The sequence below is a fragment of the Ochotona princeps genome, chromosome 26 (genome assembly GCF_030435755.1).
Source record: "Ochotona princeps isolate mOchPri1 chromosome 26, mOchPri1.hap1, whole genome shotgun sequence".
NCBI classification, from domain to species: domain Eukaryota; kingdom Metazoa; phylum Chordata; class Mammalia; order Lagomorpha; family Ochotonidae; genus Ochotona; species Ochotona princeps.
In genome coordinates, this window is record NC_080857.1 from 28222534 (window position 1) to 28241614 (window position 19081).

General features: G+C 40.3%; 1 protein-coding gene and 1 non-coding gene across 3 annotated transcripts in view; both read right to left on the bottom strand.

Annotated features, from left to right (window-relative positions):
• HIF1A (hypoxia inducible factor 1 subunit alpha) overlaps window positions 1–19081 on the bottom strand; it is a 39160-nt gene that overhangs the window by 18554 nt on the left and 1525 nt on the right. Inside the window, exons 2-4 of one of the 2 annotated variants that reach the window (XM_004597627.4) lie at window positions 3581–3774; window positions 1598–1743; window positions 1429–1513 (exon numbers count right to left, since the gene is read on the bottom strand). In XM_004597627.4, the coding sequence (XP_004597684.2) occupies window positions 1429–1513; window positions 1598–1743; window positions 3581–3774 (425 nt within the window). The remainder of the gene's footprint in view (window positions 1–1428; window positions 1514–1597; window positions 1744–3580; window positions 3775–19081) is intronic. The other variant, XM_004597628.3, reaches the window with a different exon arrangement.
• On the bottom strand, window positions 497–678 carry LOC118759821 (U2 spliceosomal RNA). Its single transcript, XR_009244290.1, has one exon. It is a non-coding gene; the product is annotated as a U2 spliceosomal RNA (small nuclear RNA).

The window sequence follows — 19081 nt, forward strand, 5'->3', positions numbered from 1 at the left end:
TTTTGAAAACACAAGGCCATCGAACGGGAGAGTGCAGATACATTCCATGACCAAAGTAACTGAACAATACTCATTTTCCTAACAGAAAAAATATTTTATGAATGCTAAATTTTCAGCTCTAAAAATAAGTCATAGTTTGTGATTTATTAATCCTAAAGCACTCTTTCAGAATCTAAGTGCAAGAAAAATAGTGCTATTTGTGCAAATACATCTTTACTAACCAAGTACCTGGCTGGCCAATTATTTGCTAATTGTGCCTTTGTTTCCTTGTCAACAGAAACTGTAACAGTATCTTCACAGGACAGCAGAGAAGCATGAAGGATTTAGTGCACATAAAACAGAGAACCAGAGCCTGGGGGGGGGAATATTCTCTCAGTAAAGACTAACTGAAATTATTATAAAGAGGTAAGAGACTTTAACATTATTCAAAAAGGTACTATAATTTGAGAGCTTTTTAACAGAAGAAAACAAATATCACTTAATTCAAAGAGCAGCAAAGAACTCCCACAGAGTACAAAAACAAATTTTTATGGTTATAACTTTTAGTCAGCAAAAAGTCTATTACAGTTGGTATATTCTTAAGACAGCACAAAATATGGGGAAACTTCGTTAGGTTTCGGGCAATTCTGATAAGAACAGATACTACGCTTGATCTTAGCCAAAAGGCCGGGAAGCAATGGTTTTGGTTAATTCAAGAGGTATTTTCCAAAAACTCTTGAAACATTTGATTATTTTTAACAATTTATTCCCAAGTTAGAAACCTTGCTTCTTTTTGTGTTAATATGTGGGCATCTATAATGTAACACTTTGCAATCTAACTACATAGGATCAAATCCTTGGGAGCATCCTGAAAAGAAGCCAGCAGTTATACTATTAAAACTCGTCAGGTTCCCTGGACACTGAGAAAGCTGGGACCCAAACTGGCACCTCCACTTGAAACTGATTCATCCTTGTCATTTTCCTTTCTTTATTTGAAAGGCAGAGTTAGGAAGAGATCATTCACCTGCTGGCCCATTCCCCAAACTGCCTCAATGGCCAGGCCAGCACCAGGGGCCCAAGCACTTAGGCCATTGTCTGCTGCTTTTCCAGGTACACAAGAAAACACTGCATCAGAAATGGAGCAGCTGGGATTTGAACCAGCACCAGTTTGGCGCGTCACTTTCTCTTTGCCTTAAAGCTGTCTTTCAAGTTAGAAATCTCTTGGGTCATATGACCCATTTTATCTCTATAAGTGTAATTATTTAGAATTACGTTGGCTTCATTTTTATGAAATTTCTAAAGTAACAATTAACAAAGAATTGGTAGCAGTTTATTCAATATGAAATAACATTTTACTTTAGATTAAAAACAAAATTAAAAACTTATTAACAATATCTCAGTAAGTAAAACCACCTGCCATATTAAGTCAAACAATAGACTTCTTCTCACCATTTCTGTGTGTAAGCATTTCTCTCATTTCCTCATGGTCACACGGATGAGTAAAATCAAACACACTGTGTCCAGTTAGTTCAAACTGTAAACACATTTTGAAAAATTAGATCTACATCATAAAATCATAAAAACATACAGAAGGGCTCTTACTATGTGAGTATTTTACCTGAGTTAATCCCATGTATTTGTTCACATTATCAGAAATGTAAATCATGTCACCATCATCTGTCAGAACCATAACGAAACCATCCAGGGCTTTCAGATAAAAGCAGTTCATCTGCGCCTTCATCTCATCCTCAACGTCCAGATCACCTGAGCAGGCACAAGAAAAGGAAAGGAGTTAAAAGTTACACTTCATCCAAGTTTTCTCCTAGGTACTTTATTTAATGTATACAGCATCATTTGTTTTATATTTAATTTCCCCCCAACCTCTCTCTTTTCACTCCCATTAACAAAAAAGGGGGCCAGAGGCTAGGAGGACTATGATTAGACCTGCCAGCTGCTTTTCTCGACAATTTGAAATAATGAAGCAAGATGAACACTGACAAAGAAGGATTGTGTTTTAAGAGGAAGGTAAATGAAAATGAAAGCAGGCAACTGTTAGGGAAGAGGAATGGAAGGGGAAAAAGCCAGCATAAACCTTTCTGTATAAAGCTTTAAATAAACAATATCACAAGCAAAGAATAGTGTTTAAAAGGATAAAATACTATGAAGAGCAAAAAGCACAATGGTGGTGGGCATTTGCTCACGAGGTGGGACAACTGCCCCCACATCACAGTGTCTGGTTCAAGTCCCAGCTCCACTTTCAATCCAGCTTCCTGCTGTTGTGCACTCTGGGAGGCAGCAGGTGATGGCTCAAGTATGTGGATTCCTGTTACCCACGTGGGAGTCCCAGAATGGTTTCGTCCTGTCCTGGCTGTTGCAGAATTTGGGGAATCAACTAGTGGACATAATGTGTCTGTGTTCCTTTCTCAGATTCTATGCCTTTCAAGTAACACAGGGAGCAAAGACATTAAGAGTGGTGCCTCCAGTGTGTGTGTAGGATGATGTGGGTGACGAACTGAGCTGGACTCCACATATACACCCCACCTCCCAGACACTAACTGGACCATGGGGAAAATTGCAGGATAAGTGGTCTAAGTAGAGTGCATATGTTGGAAGATGGTGCAGTGGCCAGCATACCAGACCACATGGGCAATATGGCAGTGCACTGGGGCCTGCAGAGGACATCTAACACCACAGCGGAAGATGGAGGGCAGAACAAATTGGACAGCTCTCCCAACCAGGCTTTGACAGCAAGTCTCTGAGCGAGTGGAGACTTTAAGATGAACTATGTCAACCAATAGTCCTGGGAAGGATTTGCTCATCCATGGAGCAACAAATTCAACAGCGTTTCAGAACCATCAAAACCACTTGACCAGAACCCTTGGAGCATGCTCCACATCAGGGACTCTGGGATGACACTGGTGGCTGTCCCCCATTTTTGGGTACTGATGCACTTGGGATGCTGGGTGCAGCTTCTCCCCTTCTCTCTCCCCTTCCCCCAGATGCAGGAAGCGGAAAAAGAAAATTGGAAACAATGGTCTTGTCCACTTTCCCCTATTTCTCAACCCTTCCTGCTCTGGTCATTTATCCACACAGACTTATACCTTTCTTGGCTATGTAAACATCAAAAACAAAATTGAAAGAGATGGTGCCTGTGCAACAGCTCCACCGGCTAATACTCCACCTTGCAGTGCCAAGCTGGTTCATGTCCTAGCTGCTCCACTTTCCATCCAGCTCCTGCTTAACGCCCTGGGAAAGCAGTGCAGAGTGGCCCAAAAGCCTCAACCCTGCACCCACATGGGAACCCCAGAAGAAGCTCCTGGCTCCTAGCTTTGGATCAGCTCAGCTCCGGCTGATGCAGCCATTTGGGGAGTGAACCAGTAGATGCAAAATCTTTCTGTCTGCTTCTCTTGATAAATCTGCCTTTACCAGGAAAACAAAACAAAACAAAACAAAAACCCCTGGAGCCTGGAAAAACAGTAAGAATTGCCAGCATTTTAAAAAATATGATAAGGTTTAAGAAGCGAACACCTTATGACCATTTTAAATGCAATGTCTAATTACTTCTAATTTGTAATTTTCAGACCCTCATGAAACAACTCACCAGCATCCAGAAGTTTCCTCACACGCAGATAGCTGATGGTAAGCCTCATAACAGAAGCCTTGTCAAGATGCGAGCTCACATTATGGGGGAGTGGCAGCTGATGAGCAAGCTCATAGAAAACTTCAGACTCTTTGCTCCGCCGAGATCGGGCTGCATCTCTAGACTTCTCTTTTCGACGTTCAGAACTGATCCTACTTAAAAGGGGGGATGGGAGGAAAAGAAAGCATGTAAGTTAGGCTGCTTTGCTTGGATAGGACTGATTTCATATTTTCCTGTTTGCCACAGGATTAGAAAGTGCCACATACTTAAACTGTGAGAAACTGGCCTAGTACATGAACACCTTTTTAAAGACAACTACATTACAGATATAAGGAACTCTCTCAAGAAGTCCGTTCTCATGCTTTAAACCTGTCCAAAGCAGGCATTTCCTCTCTGACGCATCAAATTGGAAAGGATAGTCTTATAATCAGTTTAAAGCCTAAAGCAGTCTGTACATTTAAGACTGTTTGTTTTAAGCCATTCAAAAAAATTGTCTAAATATAGAAATCATCTAAATCTAGAGAAATCACCTGAAGTTGGACATAACTGGAAAACGTTCATAAAACAGAGGGAATAGTAATTATTTCAGGCTGAGGTTTCACTTGGTTCTTGGATGCCAATACTTCCTCATCCTCTGTATTCAACTACATGAGCCATACTGACTCAAAGCTATGGGAATTTATCCTAGCAGTTAAAATAAACTACTGTTTTCAGGATGCCTAAGCAATCCTTGTCTATTTCCAGTTTAACAAGCACTAAATAAATGCAAAGATACAATACCAAAATTTTACAGGGCCATGCTAACAAACATCAAGACTAAATCTGCCGGGCCACGCAGGAGGCAGGAGCCTCTCAAGTGGGTGCAGGGACCCAGGGACTTGGGCCATCCTCCTCCTCAAGGTAGCAGCACAATGATAAATGTATAGGGAACTATTCCAAGAACAGTCACAAAGGTGGTTCTGAGCCTTAGCAAAGTTGTTTTTCTTAATTGCTTAGCAACATCAACTCCTCCTGACTCACTGCAAAACCTGGGTCTGTCATTAGCTACTATTTTTTCAAATATTTATTTAAGAGTTAGGGCTACAGAGAGTTTTCCATCACTATGGCCACAAAAAGGTTCACCCAGGGCTGGACCAGGCTGAAGCCAGGGAGCTTAGTAAGGTCTTCCACACAGGTGCAGGAACCTGAAGGCACTCGGGCCGTTCTCCCCTGCTTTCCCAGGCACATTAGTAGGGAGCTGGGTCAGAAATCATGTTGTAGGGATTCAAACTGGCACCCATATGGAATGTGAGTGTCACAGGGGATGGCTTTACCCACTTTACTTCAACGCTGGCCCAAGCTACGACTTTGATGGCTATTGTTCATCAAAGCTGCTCTGTGCCAAACACTACCTTGTACTAGGTACACCTAGTGTCACCCAAGAGTTTATAAACAGGCTAAATAATATCCAAATTTTATGTAACAAGGAAATTGATATCTCACAGCATACAAACAGTCATTTTGGAGCAGGTGCTGTGGTGTAGCACTTTGGGCCTCAGCCTGTGATGTCAGCATCCCATCTGGGCACTGATTTGGGTCCAAGCCGCCTCATTTCTGATTCAGCTCCTTGCTAATGGCCCGGCAAGGTAGAGGAGGATGGCCAAAGTCCCTGGGTTCCTGCACCCACTTGGGAGGCTCCTGGCTCCTGCTTGGCCCGGCAGATCCAGCCTTCTGGGGAGTGAACCTATGCATCCCCTTCTCTCCCTGTAAATCTGCATTTCAAATGAAAAACAAGTATTTATAGGATTTGTTCTTGTATTCCAGAGTGAGTTCTTCCGCAGTGTTCCTTCTGTATTATATATTCTGCTGATCTTCCATGGCACTCAACTCAGTCTTCTTAAATACTGGAAGCAGCTATAACGATTTGTTGAGCATTCATCATTATGCTATGTTACCAGCCTCACTCTTTTTTTTTTTACCAGCTTAATTCTAAGGATGTTATTTCACTTAATTATTACATCCCATGAATGAAGCTGATTTTCTTCCCTTCAAAATCTCTCCTCCCTCCAAATGCTCCACAGGCTGGAAGGCAGTTACTGGAACAATGTTCCAAGGAGCAGGCAGGGTGCTCGGTATGTGCTTCTAGCCGCTGTATCATGACAACAGCAATACTCCAGCTTTTGCATTTAATCAATTCATGTGCCTAGTTTTTAATACAGAATGTAAACTGTACAGAGTGTAAACTGCTACACTAACTGAAGTTTAATACAAAAATCTCAAGCATCTGGAACAATTCAACCTCAGTACATTAAGACCTAAGGTAAGCTATTAAAAGCGGCACTTGTAACTATGTGAATCAGGATTTCCAGTACCATAAACAGAGAAGTCAAATAAATTACAGGCTGAGGCTACATGAAAATGCAATAAAATGTCACCTGTGTACAATTTTATTTTCAGCTACATTAGAATTGCCTCAGTACTGACTGAGAATTATTGCTGCTAGACTACAGGGTCTAGGTCCCACAGCGATGCATCCATATGGTCTGTGGGCGCCACAGGTTTAGGATTAACCTGCTGTATACCACCACTCTGGCCCCTTGCCATTAGTATTTTTACAGGACAGATATGCTCTGATGGAAATTTAATGATGTACTCAGTAAGATGTTATTAAATTTTTAAATAATAAACAGTAACTTTACAGAAAAAGTTTATGCCCAGTTTTAACTCTGACAATCCAAGATTTTATACATACATTTTTCTATGCACTCTGCAATATTTTCTATCAGAAACTTTATTATCTTGCCAAACTGTTAAGAACTAAATCATTGGGCCTGGCACAATGATCCAGTGGCTAAACCTTCGCCTTGCACTTGCCAGAATCCCAGTTGGGCGTCGGTGCATGTCCCCGTGGCCCCGCTTCCCATCCAGCTCCCTGCTTGTGGCCTGGGGAAGCAGTCGTGGATGGTCCAAAGCCTTGGGACTCTGCACCTGCGTGGGAGACCCAGAACAGGCTTCCAGCTCCTGGCTTTGGATCGCCTTAGCTCCAGCTGTTGCGGCTGCTTCGGGAGTGAACCATCGGATGGAAGATCTTTCTCTCTGTTTCTCCTTCTCTCTGTGTATCTATCTGCCCTTCCAATAAAAATAAATATATTTTAAAAAAATTAGTTTGTGTGTTAAGAGTAGTTCCTTTCTCATTTCCATCTCTGCATACTGTGTTTTACTGTTTTGTACTAAGGTAAAACTAGGTCTCTAAAACACATGAATTAAAAAAACACAGTGATAGTGTGGGCAAAGTTTATCAATTCTAACATTAAGGCTTTAAGATACTAGTTACAGTTTTGTATTTCAAGAAAAAAACCAAGGCCAGCATTGTGGTGCAGCTCATTAAACTTCTGGTTGCAATCCTGGCATAGCAGAGTGCTGGTTTGATCTTGACTGCTCCATTTCTAATACAGCTCCCCGCTAATGTAGCTGAGAAAGCTGAGGAGGACGGTCGAAGGAATTAGGCCCTCCACACCATGTGCTAGACCCAGATGGAGGTTCTGCCTCCTGGATTCAGCCTATCTAGCCTAGACTGTTATGGCCATTTTGGGGGTGAACCAGCAGATGGAAGATCTCTGTCATATGCTTTTCAAGTAATCTTTTCCTTAATGCCCCAAACTGTTTTTTAAATACCCCCGGTCCCCAAAAGCCAGAACTGAAGAAATAAATATTACCATATATGTAGAAATTAGCAAGGACTAAGGTCTTACTGTGGTTGAGCTCTGATACACTTTATAATCACTAATTAAAATTGGTTTCCTAGAAGTTTTATTATGTTGCAATTTTTTTTCCATATACATCACACTTTTGATGAGTTTTCTGAAGACCCTCTTGTACATGCCCATACTCCTACCTGAAGATTCAAATTACAGGCTTTAAAAAAAGCCACCTCATAGACAAATTCTGGCAAACATTCTTAGCTGGTTAAAGTCTGTGTTTCAGCTATGGGTGTTTACAAAGAAACAAAGATTTCCATCTCCTTATTTTCTCACAAGGGCTGGGCCAGGGTCAGGCCAAGCCATGTGCCCATCACTCCATCCGGGCATCCACGGAGGTGATGAGCATTAAAGAAGCTGGAGCAGAAGCTGGGGAGCCAGGACTTGACCCAGACATTCCAACATGGGACACTGGTGTCGGAAGCAGCATCTTAGCTGCCGTGCCACACATCTGCCCCTGAGGTCATGGTGGGGCTCATCGGCAAGTGTTACAGCAGAAGCTGAACCAGACATTCATGGTCAAAGTCAAAGTCAAGGCCAAGGAATGCCTACTCATTATTCGCTGCTGTCGGCTCACTGGAGGCTCAGCCCAAACGATACTAGTTTGTCAGGTTATGCTGAAGTAGGCCTGCAGGATTCTAAATATTAGTATGTGCTTTCAGAGTGAAACTCCTTCTGAAAACCAACATAAGGACAGTGTATGTGTAATGAAGTCCTTACTTGGTGCCAAGAGCTGTTGTGAGCATTTCTCATGGGTAATGTCTCATTCTACCCTCACAATCCTGTAAGGCAGTTTATTACTGCAAAGCAGAAGGAAACAGAACTGGATATAAGGCCACTTGTGCAAATCACACAGCTGATAGAGCCCGATTTCCTAGTTATTACTATCTATTTCTTAAGATGAAAGGAAGGCCTTGATATCTAGTAGAACAGTCTTTAAACTTCTCAAAAGTCAGGGCAAGAACAGGTCATCACGGATCAAGAGTCCTGTGTCTGAGACGTAATCATTATAATCTACAGTAACATGTTTGATTCACATAATCACAGGACTACAGTGACATGGTTACTAATAGTCGAAACACACAGCAAACTGGGGTTTTCCCAGGAAACTGACACATGGACACTCAAAAAGAGTTTCTTTTCAGCTTTTACCAGAAACATCACTACAGATACCGATTGCTATTTATCATCTTCCGTAATACCCACAGCCTGCCAGCCCGTCAGTGGCAGATTAAGGTCAGCTTACAAATAGAACAAAGTCCATAAGTTAAGTAATGTTCAAGAAAGAGTCAGGAGTTACGGTCCTAGCTGAGATTCTTTGATAAATCAAAGCTAAACTCTAAGCCAGTGACTGCATCTCCACCCTGTAACACCTTACCTAGCGTCATTTTGTCTCCTGGAATAAAAAGAATCCAAATATACTTCTCAAAATGCCAGCGTAGGGCCCGGCGGCATGGCCTAGCGGCTAAAGTCCTCGCCTTGAACGCCCCGGGATCCCATATGGGCGCCGGTTCTAATCCCGGCTGCTCCACTTCCCATCCAGCTCCCTGCTTGTGGCCTGGGAAAGCAGTTGAGGACAGCCCAAAGCTTTGGGACCCTGCACCCACATGGGAGACCTGGAGGAAGTTCCTGGCTCCTGGCTCTGGATCGGCACAGCACTGACTGTTGCACTCACTTGGGGAGTGAATCATCGGATGGAAGATCTTCCTCTCTATCTCTCCTCCTCTCTGTAATAAAATAAATATTAAAAAAATACCAGTGTAACAAAGCAAAAACAAACTTTAATGGTGGTATGGCTCAAGAAAATGACTGACTCAAATACCACACCCGAGTATAGACTAGCTCCAACTGCCCAGCAGCTCAACAGACAGCACTGAGCACTCCCACTTTAGGCTTGTCCCAGTTAGTTCAGCTTAGAATAAAGGCTACTAATCACAATATTTTTTTAACAGGGAAACATTAGATTCAATCCAAGTATCCCAAATAGAGGAATCACAGGACATTTATAAGGCCACATAATCTAACTTTAAAATTATTATATTAAAATTCAATAGCATTCCACTAACAGATGTTTACTAAATACAACAAAGTATACATGTTGATGTAACCATTTTCAAATCCATGAAAGCAATTTCCTTAAGCATATTCTTTATTTCGTCAATAAATTACAAAAATATCTAAGAAAAATATTAGAAATATGCTTAGAACACATCTGTCTCTTCCAACGCATGTATTCATCGCATCCCTCTGAGGCGGGGGAAACGGGTTTTAGTGTAAGAGAAAGGCAAGTTAGACTATTAAAAGCCATCTACTGTGCTAAGCACTCAACACTAATATCAAATTTAATACTCATTACCATCCCACAAAATCCTAACAGCAGTCTGAAAACACAGCAGGTGTATCTAATCCTAAATATAGTAACACACACATGTATACCACATGCCAGACAGAAGCAGTCACACTACAATGCAGACAGTTGTCTCTAGACAGTAAAATGGTGAATAGTACTTGTTTAAGCATGTCTGCAGGCTCTCAATTTTTTTCTGCCAACATTTTTTCTATGATTCTTAAAAAGATTTATTTTATTCTATTTTTATTGGAAAGTCAGATATATGAAGAGGAGGAGAGACAGAGAGGAAGATCTTCTGCCCACTGATTTACTCAAGTGACCACAACGAATGCAGCTGATCCGATCTGAAGCCAGGAGCCAGGAACTTCTTCCAGGCTTCCCACGTGTATGCAGGATCCCAAGGCTCTGAGCCATCCTCGACTGCTTTCCCAGGCCACAGTCAGGGAGCTGGATGGGAAGCTAGATGGGAAGCTAGATGGGATTAGAACCGGTGCCCATGTGGAATCCCAGCATGTGCAAAGTGAGGACTTCAGCCGCTGGCTATTGCGCTGGGCCCCTGCCAACATTTTTAAATTTTCACGATATTTAAAAAATTAGTTTTGCTGAGTCAAATGATTTAGAACATATTCAGGGAACTTCTATTCAAATCCACTGAGTAAACTGAAACAGTTCGAACTGTGGAATGATCAAATTAACAAAAGTTCTCTTAAAAACAGAATTCACATGAATCTGATGTCAACTTTTAAAATATATATTATACATACATATAAATTATTAGTCAGATTTCATTTTCGGACCAATTAAAAGGCTGGTAGAATTGCCTGGATTACTTCATTGAACAAAATCCTAAATTTAAGCATAGTTTCACTGGGAAGATAGCAGTGGCAAGGCTGCTCATGTTCTCAACTCACTAAAGCTTAAGTAAATTTTGTGGAAAAATTATGAAGCAATGGAATTTAAAAATCAATGGAGAAAACCCATAACTTTCTTCTTCGCAATCAGTAAATCTCAGAAAAAGAAGAAAAGACAATGGAATTATTAGCAGATACAAGAGAAGTGAAATACGAAAAAGAGAAAAAAACGAGGAACAAGACTCAGACGCAGGAGTGAGGTGATTCAAGCTAACAGATAGGTGAGCCTCAGCAAGACGACACAGAGGTACCAGAAACACCGAGCTAGGCTCGTGCTCAGAGGGCCCCTACCTCCTGGCGCCTGGCTTCAGATCGGCTCAGCTCCAGACACTGCAACCACTGGGGAGTGAACCAGTGGAGGGAAGACATTTCTGTCTCTCCTTCTATATATCTATATATCTATGTATCTATGTATCTATATATCTATATATCTATATATCTATGCGCCAAGAATCCAATCTCACGCAGTCTGCCTGGTTTCACATGATCAAAAAGCAGTTACTGAGGGCATTCTGTCTCATCTAAAATGACAGTTACCTATATATTAGGTCTGAAAATATATTTCTCATGTTTTCAAGCAATAATATGGCATCTTCATAGCATTTAAAGTAACATTAACATGCACACTTAATAGGTTTTTTTATAAATACATTCCAGAGATTCTTAAGCTTATTACTATCTTGGAGCACCTTCACAAATTGATCCAAAGCCAAGAGCCAGGAGCCCCTCCAGGTCTCCCATACTGGTGCAGGGTCCTAAACTTTGGGCCATCCTTCACTGCTTTCTAAGGTCACAAGCAGGGAGCTGGAAAGGAAATGGGGCAGCTGAGATGCAAACCTGAGCCCATACGGGATCCTGGCACTTAGCCGCCGAGCCACGAGCTGGGCCCACAAATTCTAATTTCCAGTCACTGTCATTAAGGAACTTGATCTCCAGCTAATGATCATCAATTATGCTTCAAGTTACAACTTGAGCAGAATTGCAGGACATGTAAATTCAACATTAAAAAGAACTATAATTCCAAACTATCAAATATATTCAATTGCATTACTTAAAAAAGGACTCACATATCATTCAAAAATATTGAATTTATTCAAGAGAAGGAAGAAGATTCAGTAGATAAAGATACTGAATATTAACAAAGGCAGTGTAAATTTTAGGATAATATATAATACTGATTGCTAAATTAGCTTCTATTAAGTAGTTTATGAGAATGTTTCCAGGGGCTGCTGTGGTGGTTGAACAAGCTAATCTTCTGTTTGAACATGCCAGTGTCCATATGGTTCATGCGGCTCCACTTTACATCCAACTCCCTGCTTATGGCCTGGGAAAGTAGCAAAGAATGGCTCAGGTCCTTGGGCCCCTGAACCCACAGGGGAGACCCATAGGACGCTCCTTGTTCTAGGATTCAGATGGGCTCAGCTCCGGCTGCTGCAACCATTTGTGGAGTGAACCAGTGGATGTAAGATCTTCTGTCAATCTGCCTTTCCAATAAAAATAAATACATAAATCTTAAAGTCAAACGTAGTCACTATACTTCCTTGCTTTTAAACACAAAGAAATACTGCCTCAATGGAATAGTATGTAATTAAAATACTATTTTAAAGCATTTCAATAAGGAAATGTTCCTTAGTTAAAAAAGGAAAAAAAAAATAAGCAGTGTAACTTCAGCTAATGAAGATACATACATGTACACATATGAAAATAATATGTAAGAAAATACATTAAAATGTTATACATAGCTATCTCTAAGTGGTGGAAACATGAGAACTTTTTTTGTATTTTTCTAATGAATAAGCATGATCTTCGAACATGTTTTACATTATGTTTATATACTTAGGAACATTCATTTTGTTTGTCTGTGAAGTACATTAGAAGCATTGGAAATCTCCAACAATTGGGAACTATTAAATAAATTACAGAACATCCATACTAACGAATATTGGACAGCAATTAAAAGAGATAAAGTAGCTCTCACACTAACATTGCAAGATATCCAAGATAGAAAAAGCTAAAGAAAAAAGGAATACATGAAAGAATGTACCTAAAATACTTAGCATCATACTGAACAAATACAGTCCCAACTCTGCCACGGCCGATGCGCGTCTCAGAGGCACAGCGAGCGTTGCGTTAGGATTACTGCAGCAAGCTGGAGCTGGTGCTGTGGTGGCCAAGTAGGGATTTTGGGCTTTTACACTTAATGTACAGTTTACCCTGTACTACTAAGGCAATCTTTAATTCTATGCACATTAAAAACAGGAATTTGCAATTATTATTTCAAAGTTTTTCTTAGCTTTCCATTTTATTTCTAAGAACTTTCTTGCAGTCCTCTACCTAATCACTCATGTGTAAATGACATTCTCTGAAAAGAGCTGGAGGATAGTCAGTCGTTGGACACCTGAAGGCCAAATCTGAAGCGTATCTAAATTCCCCGAGATTCCTGAATGCTTTAGTGCTCTACAACAGATTTAAAGCTCTAGATACCTTTGCTAAGCATGGACAACAGTCAAAACACTCAGGTGGTAAACATATCTGTGCTGAGCAGACCCTGCCCTGTGTGAAGTTTCTGGATTTTGTGAAAGATAAAACAAGGGCAGACACACTTTCCAACAATTTATCTGGCTGATTTTCCACAACCAGACACAGAAGTTTCTTTTAGTAGACTATATTTATAAACAAATATGATTTCTGGTCTGGTTCTAACAGAAACCACAGATTCACTAAAATTCAAAATTCAAGAAAGTTCTAGAGCAGCAAAAGCGAGTCCCAAGTCTAAGAAGCAGGAATAACCGTGATGTTTTCCAAAAAAAAAACCTCCAAATTTTTTGTCTGGATTCTTTTGTCCACCCAACTCTTCATTTATTATTTTTACTCTAGAGCTCTTTGTGTGCCAGTAATCCTTTTTATAACACAAATTTCAATTTCAGTGTATTTGGTTTTATTTTTCCATTGAAACATGTATTGAATTTTATAGTGGCAAAAAGGAAGAAGGATCGCCTTAGAAATTTGTGCTCAGCATCTGAATTTACCAAACAGACTCAGAAGAACCAAAGTACACACTAATCCTCAAAAAATTTCAGCTTTCTGCCTGTAATCCTTATGTTTATTTTTATCACAGTAGTTTTCATTTGGAAAACAAATCCACATACTAGAAGAGGAGACTTGTCACAGGGTGCAAAATTATATTAACAAATAGGTATCTTTTAATTCATTTATGTAAATGCATGGTTATTTTCAAAATAACTATGTGAAGAACTATGGTAAGTATGCTGGGTTCCATTACTAGTTTTCCCATTTAACCAGAAAATATTAAAAATTACACCTTGAATAATTTTTGTTTAGTATCATAACCAAATGAACTTTTTTTTTTTAAAGATTTATTTTTATTACAAAGTCAGATATACAGAGAGGAGGAGAGACAGAGAGGAAGATCTTCCATCCAATGATTCACTTCCCAAGTGACCGCAAAGGCTGGTGCTTTGCCGATCCAATGCCGGGAACCAGGAACCTCTTCCGGGTCTCCCACACGGGTGCAGGGTCCCAAAGCCTTGGGCTGTCCTCGACTGCTTTCCCAGGCCACAAGCAGGGAGCTGGATGGGAGGTGGAGCTGCCGGGATAAGAACCGGCCCCCATATGGGATCCCAGAACATTCAAGGCGAGGACTTTAGCCGCTAGGCCATCCCGCTGGGCCCCCAAATGAACTTTTAAAATGAGGAAGCACTATAAATGACAGTTGAGATCACCAGAACTGCCAAAAGGAAACATCGTGGGGACAATTTTTTAAAATAAAAATATATCATTTATTTATTGTTTAGATGCTTGAGAACCAAGTTACTAATTAGATGGAATCTTATCAATAATAGAACAGGTATGAGTTATCTTACACAATAAATATTTTTTTCTGAAATAGAACTGGCAGACTTCCTAAGTCATTCAAAAATTTCAATTCTCCTTCTAGCAGCGCTTACCCTCATTTCTGTTGAAGCTCCCACTCCGCTTCAACAACCCCATTAGGACAGCACCTATCAAAAACCCAGCAATGGGAGGAGGACGCGGAGATACAGGAAACCTTGGGCTCGGCTGATGGAAATGTTACACGGTACAAATACTATGGAAAACAGTGTGGCAATTTCTGAAAAACAAACCAACAAACAAATAATTTTATTTAAACAGAGAAGGGGCCAGTGCTGTGGCACAGAGGGTTAGCCAGTGCTGTGGCACAGAGGAATATAGCCACATTCCAGACTGGAGTGTAAGTTCCAGTCTCTGCTCCCTGGCTTCTGATCCAGCTCCCTGGTAATGCTCCTGGGAAGTAGCAAAGGATGGATCAACTACTTGAGTTCTGCCACCACTGTGAGTTGGGGCTGGAGTCCCTACCTGCTGGCTTCAGCTCTAGTGGGCACTTGGCCAGCGAGCCAGCAGATGAAGATCCCTGTCACTCAAATAATAAATGAAATCTTACAGAGTTACCAATGATCATCTATGTATACATATCCAAAAGAACTGAATGTACGATCTCAGAGGTATTTTCACACTTTGTTCATAGCAATACAAGAGCAAAGAGATGGAAGCATTCCACAAGATTAGAGAGATGAGCAACATGAGATGTACATAAAATGGAGCATTAATCAGCTTTTAAAAGGAAGGTCTGAAAGATGAAACAGCACGGGAGAACTGTGAGGATAGTATGTTAATTAGAAAAAAGCAAAAACTGATCATTGTATTTATATGAGGTATCTGGAATAGTCAAATTATTAAAACTGAAAAATAACATGGGCCCAGCATGATAGCTCAACGGGTATATCCTCACCTTGCATGCACCAGGATCCCATATGGGTGCCAATTCATATCATGTCTGCTTCACTTCCCTTGCACCTTCCTGCCTGTGGCCTGGGAAAGCAGTCAAGGATGGCCCAAAGCCTTGGAACCCTGTACCAGCATGGAAGACCCGGAGGAGACCCGTTTCCTGGCTCCTGTCTCAGCCACAGCCAATGAGGACACTTGAGGAGTGAGCCAGTAGATGAGAGATCTATCTATGTCTCTCCTTCTCTAAGTCTGATCTGCCTTTTCCATTAAAAAAAGAAAAATAACATGATGTTGCCAGAGTCTGAGCAGAGGAACAAAATGGGAGTGTTTAATACTTCAGTTTTGCAGGCTGAAAACATTCTAGAGTTTGGTCATACAAAAATGTAAGTACATGTAAACCTAATAACTGTATACTCAGAAATGGTTAAGCTGGAAAATTTTACATTAATGTGTCTTCCACAATAATTAAAAAAAAAACACACTTCAAAAGCAATGGGGAGTGAGAAATCATGAGGAAATATTTTCATTTTTATTTTTAAAAACATCCTATATATTAGATTTATCTTTTTAAAAAAATATTTATTTTTATTGGAAAGGCAGATTTACAAAGAGAAGGAGAAACTAGTAAAAGACCTTGCATCCACTGGTTCACTTCCCAAGTAGCCACAAAGGCCAGAGCGAAGCTAATTCAAAGCCAGGAGCCAGGAGCTTCTTCCTGGTCTCCCATGTGGGTGCCGGAGCCCAAGGTTTTGAACCATCCTCCACCACTTTCCCTGGCCACAAGCAGGGAGCTGGAAGGGAACTGGAACAGCCAGGACACGAACCAGCACTTGAAAGGGGAGGATTAGCCAACTTAGCCACTGCACAGGGCTCTGTATAGTAGACTTTCTAAAAGAACTATCTCAAGTAAATAGATAGGGGTTTCTGAATATCTACAGTAGAATACATAAAGTAATACAGTGCATACACACAGTTCATTCTTCATTTATGAAGAGATGGGGGACGTAATTATTTTTTAAATTCTGAGACCTATAATTCAAAAATTTCCACTTTGTTTTTTACCAAAAATACTGAGCACTAAGATTAGCTTGTCTTAGTCCCAAATTCTTTTTCTAGCACTCCAGAGTTAAGCAGAAAGCACACCACACATACACCATAATACACACATAGCAGAAGGCTAAGTAAAATCCACCAACCGCCCAAGAAGTCAAAAAGCAGAATCTTTTCTTGTGAATTCAAATAAACTTCTTGATAGGACTCAACCCAACATACTCAAAATTAGATTATTCTCTCCTGACTAAGGAACAGAACTATGATAAGGATCATAGATAAGAAAGGGACACAGTATTCCAAGGAGCCAAAAATTTTTCAGCTATGGACAAGTTAAAATATTTTAACTGAAATCTTTAACATCTGTTCATGGCAGATTTATTATTGCTAAACATCATATACTATTTTGAGTTCTTCAGAAAGTAAATCATTCAAGAGATCAATTCTCCTCAGCCTTCTACAGAGTATTCTTGACATACAACAACAAAATGTTAGCCTCAAAATCTAAATCCCAAGCCCAGAAACCATCATAGCTGGACACAAGGGAGGTTAGCCAGGTAGGAAGACTGGACCATCTCCAAACTGGACAAGGAACTTTTCAGTGGATTGTAGGAGTGAACCACAACATTTTTATTGTGTAAAACATGTTCAATAAACACATGCTCATGGAAGTGTGCACTAATATACACTTCATACAAATCAAACCACAAAAACAGGATGAAAAAAATACAGCTCTGAAGTCTTGCCTTGAAATGGAGGCCGACAGACTTAACTCCAGAGAAATTCATAAGGACAGTTTCCCACCACATAGGTGCTTTACTGCAGAGTATTTTATTCACTTATCATTTTTAACAAGGATTAATATTTATAAAGAACATATGTTCTAAATGTTGGCATCCAGACAATAATGTTTTTAAGTTTCTGCCAATCCTAAAATTGCAGTGCTTTATGGAAATGAACAGCATGACTTGTTTAATTTGTCTTGACTGCAGAATCCAGAGTAAATTCAAAATGGCGCATTTGGGGAGAATACACAGAGCGAGAAACTGCAGAGTAGGTGAGATGTTCAGGAAAAAGAACTGACACCAAAGGGCAACATGACCCAGGATATAACTGCAACCCTTTGCAAGACCCAAATCCAATGTGGGTCTTTCCATTTTGTAGCAGATATAAGAAATGGCCAAAAAGAAACAAAAAGACATATTCAAAAGGACTTAGGAAAAAAGTTCCTTAAGTGTGGTAGAAGTTCAAACTAGAACCTAAACAGGTACCATCTGCTCTTAAGAACACACAGTTACCAAGACTCCCGCTCCAGAGCTGGCTGGTGTTTTACATGCATCATCTCACTTAACCTTCACAGTCAACCATTAAGACAGTTGCTATTCTTGTCATCTAAAGGAAAAGCTAGGCTTAGAAGCATCTAGTACTTGCCCAGGCTCTCGAGTGGAAAGGCTGGCACGCCGACTCAGGGATTTGGGCCTGGAAGATTCTACAATCTTAACCTTAAGACATGTTGCAGTTTGTGAAGAGTCAAACTGTAGCAACAAGTTCACTAACACATGAGATAGCTTCCCGACTCCCAATGTCCCAAGTGGAAGAAGGACATTTAGAAACGCTTATTCTAAGAGACTTTGCTATAATGTCCCAATAATTGTGTTTTCGAAAACTCTGAAGGATCCTGAAGCCTGAAAGAGAAATCCTTAACATTCCTCGTCAGTCTAAAATCCTGTATCACAGGCTGTGCTTTCAGCAAGTCCGGCCCCTGCATGAGACGCCCAGTTCAATCTATTAGGACCAGGCTATTCTCTACTCTGATTTTGAGCTTCTCCATCATCCCTTAAAATGGAAAAATTCCAAGAAAATCCCCACCTCCACCTCAGCTACCTTTCAAAAAACTTCTAGAAATACTGGTTAGGTAAGGATACTTTAAATGAACAGCCTCTTGGTGTTGCTGAGTAATCACTATTTATTGTTTAGCTTAATTTTTCTGTTATATTAAGAATCCCAATACTATGTATTATGACTATATGTGATCCCAACTGATTAAGTGAATTCAAATGAACTTTTGGTTAGGAGAAAATTCTGGAAATAACAGGTGGGGGTGAGGAAAAGCTAGCAACCCATTTAGTATTGGACCAATGCACAGTAGCTGCCAATTCATTCGTTCATTTTTAGTGGCTTCTGACATTCTTAACTGATGAACAACAAAGAAGAAGTGAGCACAATATTACATATAAAAGGAAGTGACTGGTACATAATTTAATGCATTTGTTAATATGCTTCAGTGTATAATAAGGACGGAAATTGGCACTACACAGAGGTAATCTGTCCTGGGTTTACAATACAGCAGCCTCTTCATTTCATCAAAAGCACTGTAATCACATCTGCAGAATTAATTGCAATTAATTCCTGGTTAACTCTTGGAATTCAGTCTAGACGTGTGCGCTCCTGTTTTGAATTCTGTTAAGTGTTTTCTTTTGGTGTATACAAACTGAAAATTTTGCGTTCACTGAATAGGGACCAAGAAAAGGAGCCTACAAAACAGCAAAAAATATAAGCAAGTTTATCTTCTGCTGATGCTGATTAGAGAAGTTAATCTCTCCCTAAG